General features: G+C 34.1%; 2 protein-coding genes across 4 annotated transcripts in view; one reads left to right on the forward strand and one right to left on the reverse strand.

The window, feature by feature from the left end:
- Positions 1–17224, forward strand: part of LOC132165243 (oxalate--CoA ligase) — a 64101-nt gene that overhangs the window by 19819 nt on the left and 27058 nt on the right. The window lies entirely within an intron of this gene.
- On the reverse strand, positions 396–16290 carry LOC132180678 (beta-glucosidase 12). 3 transcript variants are annotated; one of them, XM_059593580.2, is made up of 21 exons: positions 15875–16290; positions 14034–14088; positions 13832–13891; positions 11758–11812; positions 11556–11615; positions 9388–9442; positions 9186–9245; positions 7021–7075; positions 6831–6941; positions 4867–5044; positions 4651–4720; positions 4211–4269; positions 4059–4134; positions 3884–3961; positions 3395–3482; positions 3040–3295; positions 2609–2724; positions 2306–2525; positions 1959–2049; positions 1472–1553; positions 396–789 (listed from the first exon to the last, which is right to left on the reverse strand). In XM_059593580.2, the coding sequence occupies exons 10-21, from the start codon at positions 5026–5028 to the stop codon at positions 621–623; spliced, it is 1467 nt and encodes a 488-aa protein (XP_059449563.2). In that variant the 5' UTR covers positions 5029–5044; positions 6831–6941; positions 7021–7075; positions 9186–9245; positions 9388–9442; positions 11556–11615; positions 11758–11812; positions 13832–13891; positions 14034–14088; positions 15875–16290; the 3' UTR covers positions 396–620. The 3 variants fall into 3 exon arrangements, with proteins under 3 accessions (XP_059449563.2, XP_059449564.2, XP_059449565.2); XM_059593581.2 differs by lacking the exons at positions 13832–13891; positions 14034–14088; positions 15875–16290 and adding an exon at positions 13783–13806; XM_059593582.2 differs by lacking the exons at positions 11556–11615; positions 11758–11812; positions 13832–13891; positions 14034–14088; positions 15875–16290 and adding an exon at positions 11507–11529.

The raw sequence follows: 17224 nt of genomic DNA on the forward strand, positions 1-17224 counted from the left end.
CTAGGCGGCGGCTTGGTGTGGTGCTTTGTAGTCTGAGGTGTTGTGGGTTGTGGGAGTTGATGGCAGCACAAGCCGTGAGAGAGATGATGCGATGTGGTATGGGTTTGTGTGGTGGGCTTTGGTCGAGAAGTTCTTTTTCTTTGGATTGTGGGTGAGATTTTGGAAAATGATTGTGCTAAAGAGTTGGAGTGGTTGGTCTTTGGGGGTGTTTGGCGAAGACGAGTGAGATTCACTGCTGCTCACAACCAACTGCAATTTCTTCCTTCCACTCCTTGGGAAAGTTGTGAAATTATGTTAAACATTCTTCGAAAATACTATCAAACATAATTAATTTGATATGTCATCATTCACTAGCCTTTGATATGAAGTTACGGGCCTCCGTAACAAGTGATGAATAATCAACGAAAGCGATAGGCTTTGATAAAGTTTGGCAAGATAATTCAGGAAATGCTGAGCAAATCCTAATTTGAGAAATACACAGTAAATAGAAAATATAATTCCAATGGAGGCAAATCTCAAATTTCCTGCTAGAGATTGCTTAATGAGCAATTCTCTGTATTTTCCAAATAATAATTCTAATATGTAAATAATTATAATATATTCACATGTTCTTTTATAGCTCATTTTAAGAGGAACTTCTTGAACCAATAACAAGAATCCTTGAGGTGTCTTTTCAAATTATCCTTAAAATCCACAAAAATTAAGCCATTCGGAATGAGGTAACCATTGTCCCATTCAAAGCCGTCAAGAAATGACCACGAATAGTGTGCCTTTACATTTGCGCCCTCCCTGCACAAAATTTCAATATCTACAATCAAAATTAAGATAAAAAATGCTCTACTAATGCATTCAAAATTGAACTTTTGTCAAATCGCATTTTAAGATTTAAAAATTATCAATTTATTTTATAACGATAAAACCGTAATTAAATAGATTTTTTTATTCTACCTTTCTATTGATACCAAGTCTTATTCAATAAAAAGATGACATGTGTCATGTTTAATAAAAATATAAAACACATAATTTTATAAATTTAGGTATAAAAATAAAAAACAATAAAAAACTATAGAAATATTGGTTCTTTATTTATTTATTGCTGCTTTATATTTCTAATTTTTTATATTTTTTTTAAGCATGATCGTGTCATCTTATTTTTTCTTTCTTGCAATTTTAGAAAATAATATCTACCAATGATCAAGAGAACACTTAGCATTTCCCATCTTTTAATATGTGAGAGGTACATGTATTTTATATAGTATGTACTTCTAACAAGTTTTTTTTAGTAGCACTAATAATAAAGCATGTGCTTCTCACATGTTTAAAAGACACGTCACTTTTTAGAAGCCGGGTTGTAGAAACTCTTACTATCTCGTTTGTATAAAATTTATGTCCAAATTTTTTAGCCCGCAGATGATACTTGATTACAAACACCAACTTTTTTTCTATTCAATACTTAATGACAAACACTCACTTGATAGCTTTTGAAAGCGATAATAAATGTAGGTGATAGTATTTGATCCTCGCAACATCTTGAAGATCTCTACCACCAATTCCTACAAAAAAGAGTACAATAATTACATTTACCAATACTTTTCTCAAAAAAACAAAAATAGTATTAGCAATATTAATGCACATAAAAATAAGAAAAAAAAATTTACACTTACGCTCCCCAATTTTAGATCTACCACCCAATTTACAACGTCAATTCAACATTTTGAGAATAATGATATAACAATTTGGTAGGGCACATGAACTAAATTGATACATTGGAGAAACATAACAAATTGATTAATAGATTGCATGAGTTAAGTTTTCCCTAAAAAAATAAAGAGATCATTTTAAACCAAACTTTTACTTACGTGACACAAAGAAGCCACATAAGAGTTGTGTCAGGTTCAAAATTCAAATTTCAAAAATAAAATAGGTAAATAAATATCAAGAGACAGAAATTGTGATACCGTTCTCTGTGATGTATATAGCTGGATTGTCGTATTTTCCTTTTATGTATAAAAGGAGCTTTCGCAATCCCTCTGGTTGGATGTATCCCGTCTGCAAAAACATTTACACCATATTGGTTAGTAAAATGGCAGATATATATGCAACACAATACAAAAATATAGAAATGCCCACCGAGGGAGGGAATAGAATCCTCTCAATTTCTAGTGAAATTGAAATAATTAAGTTTATAGATAATATTTTATTTTGTTTAATATAACCGTGAAAAATGTAATCTAAACATGAAATTGAGAGAATCATGATACTAATAGTCTGATACTGAAGGGAGGGAGAGTTTGTGTGCATTTACACTGGTGATATTGGCTTGCACATCGGTCCAAAAAGTAACGTTGACACCGTTTGCTGGGGAAACGGTTTTTGCGTAACCTGCAGAATAATAGCTTAAACCAAGAAAATCAATCGACCCTTTTACCAATTTGGATTGAGCTTCGGTGAATTTGGGCAGTCGACTCCCCAATGCAAACTTCAATCTCTCAGGATAATCACCATATATAACTGGTTCAACAAACCTACCAAAATTGTGAATGATTAGCCACAAGAATAAAGTAATATATATATATATTCTGTCAAGAATGTATCTTACAGCACTCACCATCCAAACACAAAGTCCATATATCGAGAGGCGGCCTCATGGCTAGAAGATGTGTTGTCTTTTGGCTCAACCCAAGTGCTATACATAGCCAGCCCAATTTGCCCCTTTTGATGTGGCTGCACACATTCATATTAAATTAATCATAAGAGGTCCAATATCTCATATTCATATTTATTCTAATATTCAGCCCCTACAACTACTATCAGTGACGAACCTAGAAGGAAATGACTAACCGAAGAGGGCTGGTAGAGGCCATGACTCTGCCATTTTACAAAAAAAAATAAAACTATTACATGGTATCACAGCCAAGATCGCTGTAGATGTTGGTGTCTAACACTAAACTACCAAAAATGTTCTCATCCTTTTTCCCTATTACTTCTCCTATTTCTCTATTTATATTTTATTTCTTAAAATTTTTTATATTTTATTACCTGGTAGTTGTCCTTGTATAATTTCACAACGGCTCCATGAGCAAGAAGCAAATTGTGTCCAACAATATAAAGCTCAGTGGCAGAGTTACCAGCGGCGGTGCAATTGGGAACATAACTCGAACATCTTCCGGGTGGAAAATTAGAAGTGCTGTACCCACCGATGCTCATAGCAATGGGCTCATTCATTGTCGCCCATAGTTTAACTCGATCCCCAAAAGTCTTGAAGCAAAAGTCCGCATAATCTTGAAAATCATTCCTATATATTCATAAAACGGGACAATCACATTTATTGATATGGTAAAATTAATTTTTTGAACATTGGAGTGTTTGTTTTTTGGTTGAAGTGTTCACTTACACAAACTTGGGACTTAAGGGTCCATCATATTCATCTTCAAGTGCTTGAGGAGGATCAAAGTGCATGAGAAATACTAAGGGCTTGATACCTACACACAATATGAAATTTCATAAGGACATGCATGAATAAATTACAAAACACTTTTATGCTTGTTCTAGTTTGTTCAAAGCGAAGCTTTTAAAAATACTTCTATATTGCAAAACCCAAAACATTTTTTAAAAAAAATAAAAAAATTATCATTGACAAACAATTTAAATTAGAAAACACAAAGAAATTTTCAAAACCATTATCAAATATATCCTAGGTTCCTGACTTATGTATGGTATATTTTCCATTTTTAATAGGAACAGATATGCAATTAAGTGGGAATATGGATTTGATTACCTTAATTATTATTAGAGAAATAACATTTTTCGAAGAAACTGACATTTATAGAAATAGAAATAAAAAATATATTGCTGAAGAAAAAAAAAAGAGAAAGAATTTGACCATTGGACAAAAGCTCGTTGATAAGGTCATTGTAGAATTTGACACCTTGTGGGTTCACTCCCCCGCTTATTTTGCCCTCTATAACATAAATGAATCCATTAGAGAATTACATATAAGTGTTATATAAATGGCACACATCTTACATGATTAATCATATACTAAGCCATGATCTTACTTGGTAATACTCTGGTCCATGAGATTGAAAATTTAAATGAATCCAATCCAATCGTTTTCAACAATTGTATATCCTCCTGTTAAATATTTCGATTATCATAAGAAATCAATTATATATATGTATAGAGAGAGAGAGAGGAACAAGCATTCTACCTTATACCGATGATAAAAGTCACAGGCTACATCTGCATTTTTACCATCTCGAATTTTTTCTGCCAAGCCACCAAGTAAATGTGTCAAAAAAAAAAAAAAAAAGAATAATAATTAAGAAATGTTAAGAATTCCTAACTCATACCATAAGACATCCAAACTATCATTATAATTACATTATCTCGAGCTTTTGACTTGAAAAAGTTTTGTGATATTACAACTGTGAGAAAGTCACTCGATGCCATTTGAAATGAAAAGTTGTTTAAAAAAGGACACATATATATATCCCAACTAATATGAAATGAGTGTAAAAAATGACAATACTCCATTTAAGCACGAGTTTGAAATATTCAATTGAAATGAGTCAAATTTTCATCACTATTTCTAGCAAAGCCATACATCAAAGCTTTATTTCTTTCTTTTTTTTTTAGAGAGAGAGAGACCTGGATGTCTCTTCACAAAAATATCCCAGGTGCACGGCCCCCTGCCATCAATATTTGTTGCTCCTTCAATCTGGCCAAAAAAGATATAAGGTTCAAATTATATGTGCTTATATATAAAGCTTCATATGTGTGTAAGATAGGTATACATACCATGATTATATATAAGTAAAATCCGTTATCTAATGATTATATATAAAGCTACGTATGTATACATACCATGTATGCCGCAGTAGCAGTTCCAAATATAAAATCAGTAGGAAAACTGCTCCGATTAAAAGGTTCAATCGTATGACTACTATGTTCTGCATGTACAATAGTCAAGGAGGCCAAGACCAAGGCTAAGAGGCAAAATAGGTAAGGACCTTGATGAACTGCCATGTCTCGAGCTCAAGTACTAAATGGAAGAAAAAGAAAATATAAATTGCAAATTAGTAAAATCGGAAAAAAAAAAAAAAAAAAATAGTACTAAATGAAAGAAAAACAAAATCGAGTACTAAATTAATAGTACTAATTAAAACTTTCAATGTAATTAACCCATTTAAATAGCATTCCTAATGTTCACATATCAAAAGTCATAAATTTAATTCAAACTATAAAATTAGGATTTATGTTCATACTTTACCAATAGGTAAAATTAGAGTTTCAACCCATTAATTCAATAACCTGAAACTTGTATAATGCATGGCAATCAACTACACATAAAATCCCCAAGTTAATTTAGGAATTTAGCTTCACACTTTGTTCCTCTCTCCTTCTCCTCTCTCTCTCAAGTGAGTGTGTGCGTGTAAAGAGAAATGAGAAAGATGAAGGGAGAAAGAAGAAAGGGGGCTGTGCGTGAGAGATAGGGATGTAATCGAGCCAAGCCAAGCCGGGCTTGGGCATACCGAACTCGGCTCATTTAAAGGGTCTTCTAAACAAGCCGAGCTTCGAACCCTCTGTCTAAACTCGGCTTGGCAGAGACAAACTCTAGCTTGAGCTCGAGCTCACCAAATACACTTTGGCAAGCCTAACGGGTTCGGCTCGGCTCAAGCTAGAACCAACAATATTCAGAAGTTGGCTCTGAGCTCGAGCTCAATTACAAAGCTTGTCGAGCCTTAAGTGGGTAGCTTGGCTCGCTTAAAGCTCGTTTATTTGGACTATGATTTAAATACAAACACACCTATAGAATGCCAGCAGATTCTTTTCTTTTTTTATTGTAAACACAAGCTTGAAAGCACAAGCTACATTTGCATTGCTGTTGACAACAATCACAATGTAGACATTGCTGATTCTCATATAAAAGAAAAGGCAACCACCAATCTGCCGCACAGGACATGTACCAAGTTCTCTGGTTTGCATTATATGACATCAACCATACTTTATGGACTTCTAAAAAAATAACTCTTATACCTTGATGAACTAAATTGATGGATTTCACAAACATTGCCTTGAGTAAATTCAATCAAGTCTGTTAACCTCTCCAACAAGTTTCATCTCCAGAGCACACCCATATACAAACCCCTCAAAGAAAAGAAATATGAATTGGAGAAATGAATAAATTGTCAAAAATTACATAAACAGATGCGGCAGATGTTATTTGATTGATAGGCATATGGATCTATTATCATCTATAACCCATTATGTTTAATCCTATAATCTCAATATCAAGGGATATTTCACAAATGTAAGACTCATGCACGAGGGTTAAAACAAGTAGAGATAAATAAAATTTTAAAAAAAAAAAAAAAAATCATAATGGTAAGCCTCATTCAAATTTCACACTGAATTTTTTATATACAAATCCTTCCAAAACAAAGCCCACAGAAGGATCCCATCTCTCTGGGGAATCCTCGATTCCCCCTAGCCTTTCTCTCCTGTTTTCCCCTAAAATTTACTGTAATGGATTAAGAACCCATTTTCAAATCAAATAGAAAATCAATTTGACAGTCTAAATTAAATTTTTTATATATTCATTGAATATCCTGGAAATATAAGATTGTGTTTCTAAAAGAGAATCCCATCCAAAATAAACTTATGTTCACTGATTTGGACAAATCCTGTTAATCATCCAACCCCCACTGTCGCTAAACATCTAATACAACTTGTTTTAGCATTAAGCAATATTTTTAAGTGAAATGAAATGAAAGAGGATCAATTTTTAAGAAACAGTGATTTACTACAGAGCAGAACGCAAATCTTACCAGAATTGAAGAGGCTGTGTGCAATGGGTGGCAGGAGAGAGAGAGAGAGAGAGTGCTGCCGGAGAGATTTTCTTACAACCTCAGTTATGGATTGCAGCGAGAAAGCAAAACCTGAAACAGAGACAGAGACGAGGTAAGTTAGAGACAGAGACAGAGACACTAGTGGTCATGTGCTGATTTTTAGGCATACCTTTAACACAATCCGTTCCTCCTAGAGATCTGTCACACAAGATATAAATCTTCTTCTGTTGCAAAAACAATTATAGTTATAGTTTAGATTCTTCCAACCAGACACTAAGTAACAAGAAAAAACACCAAAATCTGCAAACATGCTTAATTATGGTTGTACTTATATCCATATAACAGTATTTCACAAGCTAAAACTTCAACTATGGCCTTCAAGCTAGCAAGTATAATTCTAATTTCCATAGTTTTTGAAAAAGTTGTCCAACCAAAACCGAATATTTGTCAAAGAATAAGACAAACAGAAAAGTAAAATTATCTCCATAGATTTTTTGAATATCTAAGTTTGTCATTTCCGATTGATACAAAACAAGCCATTAAGGTTACACATATGAGGCTAATCAAGTTGGCATATAATGTAAGCAAGAGATTTTGCACTATTGAATCGGGGTCCAGTAATTGGTATAAAGTGTGGTGTCATACATTTTTGCTCCTGGAGGACAAAGCTATATACATCCCCTGCAAGGTTCATAATGACTAATGGCGGCATAAATCTTCTATTAAAATACAGTTATACACCTCTAAGATTTTGTCCAAATTTTATTTGTTTAATATGCAACTATCAATCTCCATTATAACAATCATAATAGTCATCGTCCCACACAAAATATTAAAAAATCAAATCAAGACAACCTCAATCTTAGAGCCGCACACAACCTTGGGTGCTGAACAGTTAAGACCTTTCTTTATAACAAACTTGTTCAAGCTTCTGATTTGGTAAATCACCCTTAGCTCAAATTGTATTTTCTTAGCTCATTTATTAAAAAAGAGTCGAGCCCAGGCAGGGCCAAACTTGGCTAACGTTCAAGAACAGGGCAAATATGAAATTTCTTAAAGGTTTATCCATGCGAAAACCTTGAAGAAATCTACTAGTGGTAATACAAATTGTCTGCCAAATCAATATACGCATGTCTCATCTAAAAGCTGCTTTAAAATGATAACAAGCATGATACAACCTCTTCCATGATTATGTTGCACATCAATCTTTCTTTATATGACATCTGAGACATTAAATTAAAACCAGAGAGCCGTGCGACATCAATTCCCCCCTCCCCTGCCTTCCAAACAAATCTTCAACATGGGGTTAATTGGTAGTTTTCTAATAGCTTGTATTGACTTCTAGTTTAAAATGAGAGCCGTGATTAGTATCTAACCAATACAAATTCAACCATAAACAGAGCTAAGGCATTTATTCTTCAGAAAAATCATTGCCAAAATACCAAAACAATCTCACAGCCATTAGGATCAACACACATAATATCATCCCATATTCTCTTCGCAGCCAGTCAGAGAAATTCAAGGCAAAAAGCAAGAAAAACAACAACTCCCAATCAAAAACCCCAAAAATTAAACACCAAAACAACTCCAGAAGTTCTCACTTTCCAAAATCCACACCATAGACCCAAAATCCAATCCGTCCCAACTGATCGATACGAGAGCAAAACACAATCACAGATCTGAAATTTTCTTTCTCTAGATCAAAAAGCTTCAGACAAAATTTTCTTTATAAACAAGATCTATAGAGCCTAACAATTTTATATTGAAAAGCTTCAGAAAAAATCTTAATTAGTTAAATGTTTGCATTTCAACTAGATATAAAGTTCAAAGCATCATTGGTTGAAAACAATGAAGTTATATGTAGACAATACATCCTACTTTCGAAAAAATTCCATATGAATGGTACTAAAATAAAGTTGAAAACAAGGCTCGCACTTAATCCTCATAAGAATCTTTTGGGTCCTAAAACAAAGAACACAATGTTGCCAGATCTAGAAGGGTATAGCAAAACTTGCAAACAAAAACAGGATTTTGAGACCCTGCGAATTATCTTTACAAGTGGAAAACTTATCTGCCGCACAATTAGGGACAACCCACAACATTTCATAAATATGTTCCTCAATCAGGGAACTTTGCAAGCATTTCATTTTGCTAATTGTCACAACTCAACATATTTATGAATTCAACTCAACTCAATACTCAAGTTCAAACTCATAATATTTATTCAAAGCAACGCTCAAGTTAAAACCCATAATAGGCCAGACAAACATAATAACCAAAAATACCTAACGTGGAAACAGTATTAAAAGTAATACAATCACAAAGACCACACACCAAAGCTTCGCCCTTCCAAGACCCAAGCTGACTCCTAGAACAACGGCTGTTAATGATTATCTGCAATATATTGAAAAAGAAAAAAAAATGAAAGCTTGAACTTCATAATAGTTTAGCTAATGAATAAGAAAAAAAATCTAATTTCATATAAGTGAATAAGACGGATCTATTCCGGTGGTCATGTGCTGATTTTCAGGGATACCTTTAACACAATCCGTTCCTCCTAGAGATCTGTCACACAAGATATAAATCTTCTTCTGTTGCAAAAACAATTATAGTTATAGTTTAGTTTCTTCCAACCAGACACTAAGTAACAAGAAAAAACACCAAAATCTGCAAACATGCTTAATTATGGTTATACTTATATCCATATAACAGTATTTCACAAGCTAAAACTTCAACTATGGCCTTCAAGCTAGCAAGTATAATTCTAATTTCCATAGTTTTTGAAAAAGTTGTCCAACCAAAACTGAATATTTGTCAAAGAATAAGACAAACAGAAAAGTAAAATTATCTCCATAGACTTTTTGAATATCTAAGTCTGTCATTTCCGATTGATACAAAACAAGCCATTAAGGTTACACATATGAGGCTAATCAAGTTGGCATATAATGTAAGCAAGAGATTTTTGCACTATTGAATCGGGGTCCAGTAATTGGTATAAAGTGTGGTGTCATACATTTTTGCTCCTGGAGGACAAAGCTATATACATCCCCTGCAAGGTTCATAATGACTAATGGCGGCATAAATCTTCTATTAAAATACAGTTATACACCTCTAAGATTTTGTCCAAATTTTATTTGTTTAATATGCATCTATCAATCTGCAATATAACAATCATAATAGTCATCGTCCCACACAAAATATTAAAAAATCAAATCAAGACAACCTCAATCTTAGAGCCGCACACAACCTTGGGTGCTGAACAGTTAAGACCTTTCTTTATAACAAACTTGTTCAAGCTTCTGATTTGGTAAATCACCCTTAGCTCAAATTGTATTTTCTTAGCTCATTTATTAAAAAAGAGTCGAGCCCAGGCAGGGCCAAACTTGGCTAACGTTCAAGAACAGGGCAAATATGAAATTTTTTAAAGATTTATCCATGCGAAAACCTTGAAGAAATCTACTAGTGGTAATACAAATTGTCTGCCAAATAAATATACGCATGTCTCATCTAAAAGCTGCTTTAAAATGATAACAAGCATGATACAACCTCTTCCATGATTATGTTGCACATCAATCTTTCTTTATATGACATCTGAGACATTAAATTAAAACCAGAGAGCCGCGCGACATCAATTCCCCCCTCCCCTGCCTTCCAAACAAATCTTCAACATGGGGTTAATTGGTAGTTTTCTAATAGCTTGTATTGACTTCTAGTTTAAAATGAAAGCCGTGATTAGTATCTAACCAATACAAATTCAACCATAAACAGAGCTAAGGCATTTATTCTTCAGAAAAATCATTGCCAAAATACCAAAACAATCTCACAGCCATTAGGATCAACACACATAATATCATCCCATATTCTCTTCGCAGCCAGTCAGAGAAATTCAAGGCAAAAAGCAAGAAAAACAACAGCTACCAATCAAAAACCCCAAAAATTAAACACCAAAACAACTCCAGAAGTTTTCGTTTTCCAAAATCCACACCATAGACCCAAAACCCAATCCGTCCCAACTGATCGATACGAGAGCAAAACACAATCGCAGATCTGAAATTTTCTTTCTCTAGATCAAAAAGCTTCAGACAAAATTTTCTTTATAAACAAGATCTATAGAGCCTAACAATTTTATATTGAAAAGCTTCAGAAAAAATCTTAATTAGTTAAATGTTTGCATTTCAACTAGATATAAAGTCGAAAGCATCATTGGTTGAAAACAATGAAGTTATATGTAGACAATACATCCTGCTTTCGAAAAAATTCCATATGAATGGTACTAAAATAAAGTTGAAAACAAGGCTCGCACTTAATCCTCATAAGAATCTTTTGGGTCCTAAAACAAAGAACACAGTGTTGCCAGATCTAGAAGGGTATATAGCAAAACTTGCAAACAAAAACAGGATTTTGAGACCCTGCGAATTATCTTTACAAGTGGAAAACTGATCTGCCGCACAATTAGGGACAACCCACAACATTTCATAAATATGTTCCTCAATCAGGGAACTTTGCAAGCATTTCATTTTGCTAATTGTCACAACTCAACATATTTATGAATTCAACTCAACTCAATACTCAAGTTCAAACTCATAATATTTATTCAAAGCAACGCTCAAGTTAAAACCCATAGTAGGCCAGACAAACATAATAACCAAAAATACCTAACGTGGAAACAGTATTAAAAGTAATACAATCACAAAGACCACACACCAAAGCTTCGCCCTTCCAAGACCCAAGCTGACTCCTAGAACAACGGCTGTTAATGATTATCTGCAATATATTGAAAAAGAAAAAAAAATGAAAGCTTGAACTTCATAATAGTTTAGCTAATGAATAAGAAAAAAAATCTAATTTCATATAAGTGAATAAGACGGATCTATTCCGGTGGTCATGTGCTGATTTTCAGGGATACCTTTAACACAATCCGTTCCTCCTAGAGATCTGTCACACAAGATATAAATCTTCTTCTGTTGCAAAAACAATTATAGTTATAGTTTAGATTCTTCCAACCAGACACTAAGTAACAAGAAAAAACACCAAAATCTGCAAACATGCTTAATTATGGTTATACTTATATCCATATAACAGTATTTCACAAGCTAAAACTTCAACTATGGCCTTCAAGCTAGCAAGTATAATTCTAATTTCCATAGTTTTTGAAAAAGTTGTCCAACCAAAACTGAATATTTGTCAAAGAATAAGACAAACAGAAAAGTAAAATTATCTCCATAGATTTTTTGAATATCTAAGTTTGTCATTTCCGATTGATACAAAACAAGCCATTAAGGTTACACATATGAGGCTAATCAAGTTGGCATATAATGTAAGCAAGAGATTTTTGCACTATTGAATCGGGGTCCAGTAATTGGTATAAAGTGTGGTGTCATACATTTTTGCTCCTGGAGGACAAAGCTATATACATCCCCTGCAAGGTTCATATGACTAATGGCGGCATAAATCTTCTATTAAAATACAGTTATCACCTCTAAGATTTTGTCCAAATTTTATTTGTTTAATATGCATCTATCAATCTGCATTATAACAATCATAATAGTCATCGTCCCACACAAAATATTAAAAAATCAAATCAAGACAACCTCAATCTTAGAGCCGCACACAACCTTGGGTGCTGAACAGTTAAGACCTTTCTTTATAACAAACTTGTTCAAGTTTCTGATTTGGTAAATCACCCTTAGCTCAAATTGTATTTTCTTAGCTCATTTATTAAAAAAGAGTCGAGCCAAGGCAGGGCCAAACTTGGCTAACGTTCAAGAACAGGGCAAATATGAATTTTTTTAAAGATTTATCCATGCGAAAACCTTGATACAACCTCTTCCATGATTATGTTGCACATCAATCTTTCTTTATATGACATCTGAGACATTAAATTAAAACCAGAGAGCCATGCGACATCAATTCCCCCCTCCCCTGCCTTCCAAACAAATCTTCAACATGGGGTTAATTGGTAGTTTTCTAATTGCTTGTATTGACTTCTAGTTTAAAATGAGAGCCGTGATTAGTATCTAACCAATACAAATTCAACCATAAACAGAGCTAAGGCATTTATTCTTCAGAAAAATCATTGCCAAAATACCAAAACAATCTCACAGCCATTAGGATCAACACACATAATATCATCCCATATTCTCTTCGCAGCCAGTCAGAGAAATTCAAGGCAAAAAGCAAGAAAAACAACAGCTACCAATCAAAAACCCCAAAAATTAAACACCAAAACAACTCCAGAAGTTTTCGTTTTCCAAAATCCACACCATAGACCCAAAACCCAATCCGTCCCAACTGATCGATACGAGAGCAAAACACAATCGCAGATCTGAAATTTTCTTTCTCTAGATCAAAAAGCTTCAGACAAAATTTTCTTTATAAACAAGATCTATAGAGCCTAACAATTTTATATTGAAAAGCTTCAGAAAAAATCTTAATTAGTTAAATGTTTGCATTTCAACTAGATATAAAGTCGAAAGCATCATTGGTTGAAAACAATGAAGTTATATGTAGACAATACATCCTGCTTTCGAAAAAATTCCATATGAATGGTACTAAAATAAAGTTGAAAACAAGGCTCGCACTTAATCCTCATAAGAATCTTTTGGGTCCTAAAACAAAGAACACAGTGTTGCCAGATCTAGAAGGGTATAGCAAAACTTGCAAACAAAAACAGGATTTTGAGACCCTGCGAATTATCTTTACAAGTGGAAAACTGATCTGCCGCACAATTAGGGACAACCCACAACATTTCATAAATATGTTCCTCAATCAGGGAACTTTGCAAGCATTTCATTTTGCTAATTGTCACAACTCAACATATTTATGAATTCAACTCAACTCAATACTCAAGTTCAAACTCATAATATTTATTCAAAGCAACGCTCAAGTTAAAACCCATACTAGGCCAGACAAACATAATAACCAAAAATACCTAACGTGGAAACAGTATTAAAAGTAATACAATCACAAAGACCACACACCAAAGCTTCGCCCTTCCAAGACCCAAGCTGACTCCTAGAACAACGGCTGTTAATGATTATCTGCAATATATTGAAAAAGAAAAAAAAATGAAAGCTTGAACTTCATAATAGTTTAGCTAATGAATAAGAAAAAAAATCTAATTTCATATAAGTGAATAAGACGGATCTATTCCGGTGGTCATGTGCTGATTTTCAGGGATACCTTTAACACAATCCGTTCCTCCTAGAGATCTGTCACACAAGATATAAATCTTCTTCTGTTGCAAAAACAATTATAGTTATAGTTTAGATTCTTCCAACCAGACACTAAGTAACAAGAAAAAACACCAAAATCTGCAAACATGCTTAATTATGGTTATACTTATATCCATATAACAGTATTTCACAAGCTAAAACTTCAACTATGGCCTTCAAGCTAGCAAGTATAATTCTAATTTCCATAGTTTTTGAAAAAGTTGTCCAACCAAAACTGAATATTTGTCAAAGAATAAGACAAACAGAAAAGTAAAATTATCTCCATAGATTTTTTGAATATCTAAGTGTGTCATTTCCGATTGATACAAAACAAGCCATTAAGGTTACACATATGAGGCTAATCAAGTTGGCATATAATGTAAGCAAGAGATTTTTGCACTATTGAATCGGGGTCCAGTAATTGGTATAAAGTGTGGTGTCATACATTTTTGCTCCTGGAGGACAAAGCTATATACATCCCCTGCAAGGTTCATAATGACTAATGGCGGCATAAATCTTCTATTAAAATACAGTTATCACCTCTAAGATTTTGTCCAAATTTTATTTGTTTAATATGCATCTATCAATCTGCATTATAACAATCATAATAGTCATCGTCCCACACAAAATATTAAAAAATCAAATCAAGACAACCTCAATCTTAGAGCCGCACACAACCTTTGGTGCTGAACAGTTAAGACCTTTCTTTATAACAAACTTGTTCAAGCTTCTGATTTGGTAAATCACCCTTAGCTCAAATTGTATTTTCTTAGCTCATTTGTTAAAAAAGAGTCGAGCCCAGGCAGGGCCAAACTTGGCTAACGTTCAAGAACAGGGCAAATATGAAATTTTTTAAAGATTTATCCATGCGAAAACCTTGAAGAAATCTACTAGTGGTAATACAAATTGTCTGCCAAATAAATATAAGCATGTCTCATCTAAAAGCTGTTTTAAAATGATAACAAGCATGATACAACCTCTTCCATGATTATGTTGCACATCAATCTTTCTTTATATGACATCTGAGACATTAAATTAAAACCAGAGAGCCGTGCGACATCAATTCCCCCCTCCCCTGCCTTCGAAACAAATCTTCAACATGGGGTTAATTGGTAGTTTTCTAATAGCTTGTATTGACTTCTAGTTTAAAATGAGAGCCGTGATTAGTATCTAACCAATACAAATTCAACCATAAACAGAGCTAAGGCATTTATTCTTCAGAAAAATCATTGCCAAAATACCAAAACAATCTCACAGCCATTAGGATCAACACACATAATATCATCCCATATTCTCTTCGCAGCCAGTCAGAGAAATTCAAGGCAAAAAGCAAGAAAAACAACAGCTACCAATCAAAAACCCCAAAAATTAAACACCAAAACAACTCCAGAAGTTCTCGTTGTCCAAAATCCACACCATAGACCCAAAACCCAATCCGTCCCAACTGATCGATACGAGAGTAAAACACAATCGCAGATCTGAAATTTTCTTTCTCTAGATCAAAAAGCTTCAGACAAAATTTTCTTTATAAACAAGATCTATAGAGCCTAACAATTTTATCTTGAAAAGCTTCAGAAAAAAATCTTAATTAGTTAAATGTTTGCATTTCAACTAGATATGAAGTTGAAAGCATCATTGGTTGAAAACAATGAAGTTAAATGTTGACAATACATCCTACTTTCGAAAAAATTCCATATGATTGGTACTAAACTAAAGTTGAAAACAAGGCTCGCACTTAATCCTCATAAGAATCTTTTGGGTCCTAAAACAAAGAACACGGTGTTTCACATTCTTTGAGGAGAGAAGCACCAGATAGTGGGTGGCGACACTGTTAGTCGTCGTCCTAGGGTGGCGTCTCCGATCTGGGTGGGCGTGGCGTCGCCGGAATCCGAAGGCGTGGGGGTGGGGGAGAGAGAGCAGAGCTGTGTAAGGTTTTGGGGAGAGAAATTTTTTCCTCTGTAGGCCGAAGGGGATGCGTGAAGAAGTTTTGTAACAAGCCTGCACTTTACCATTTACAAGCTTTCTTCCCCTCACCCGTGATGTACTCTGCAAACCACCCGTGACAATTTCTCTTGCACCGACATAGTCTGAGTCTGGTCCACTGATAGATGAGATTGAATTATTGGGCATCATGGTCTCACAACGCAAGGATTCAATTTTCCTTCTCTGGCTGAACAAGTGATGAGGAAAGGATGAGAGCTTTCAATTTTTTTTGGTAATTTTTGTTCTCGAATCGAGGAATGAGATTTCCTTCATTATTTTTCTCCATTATTTTTCTCCACTACGCACGTGGGCTTTTATTCAGTAAGGCCGAATGTATATGCAATGGGTTCCATCTGTCGTCGTGCACGTATATTATCAATCGTAATCTACATATGCGATCGTGACCATTAGATTTAATATACAAAAGTGGGCTCAATGGTATTTAAAACACCATAAAATTGTCACTTAAATTGGTGCAATACAGCTATATTCTATTTACCACGATGGACGGCTGAGATTCACTTCATCAAAACCCCAACGGTTCAGATTAGTTTCCCAATGCGTGTATAGAGAACCATGAAACGCTAGACTGTCAGGGAGGAAAATAATTTCAATACAGGCAAACGTGTCATCCTGTCTGTTTATTGTACATTATCACCATTTTGATTTAACCACTAACCAGAGGTGTTTGATCATTTATATGAAAGCGAGTTTTCCTTTGATTGATGCATGGGTGCCTTACTGGATGGCATTTGTCCATGATGAACGGCTCAGATTACTTAACAAAAATCCAACGGCTGAAATGAAAACTCAACGGCGCAATTTATGCCTCGGTAAGCGGGAAAGTCAACAACTCAAATAATTTCGAACATATCTCCTTGTGCGATTTTGTGGTCCGTTGGATCAAACATGTCTCTCATTACAACCGTTGGATCAATATTTATGTCAAATGCATTTAATTCAGAAGATAAGGAATAAACGGCTAGGATTACGCTAGAGAAATCGAACAGCCGAGAGTCTACAGCCGTTTGAATTTTACAACTTCAAATTAATTAATAATTTTTTTTTTTTTATCAAACGATCAGATTTCAATCTAATCGTCAGATCTAACAAAAAAACTGTATTTAAGATCTGACCATCCGTTCTAAAAAAAAAAATCAGAAGGTCAGATTGAAA

This window comes from Corylus avellana, chromosome 5, assembly GCF_965113065.1.
Source record: "Corylus avellana chromosome 5, dhCorAvel1.hap1.2, whole genome shotgun sequence".
Classification (NCBI taxonomy): Eukaryota; Viridiplantae; Streptophyta; class Magnoliopsida; order Fagales; family Betulaceae; genus Corylus; species Corylus avellana.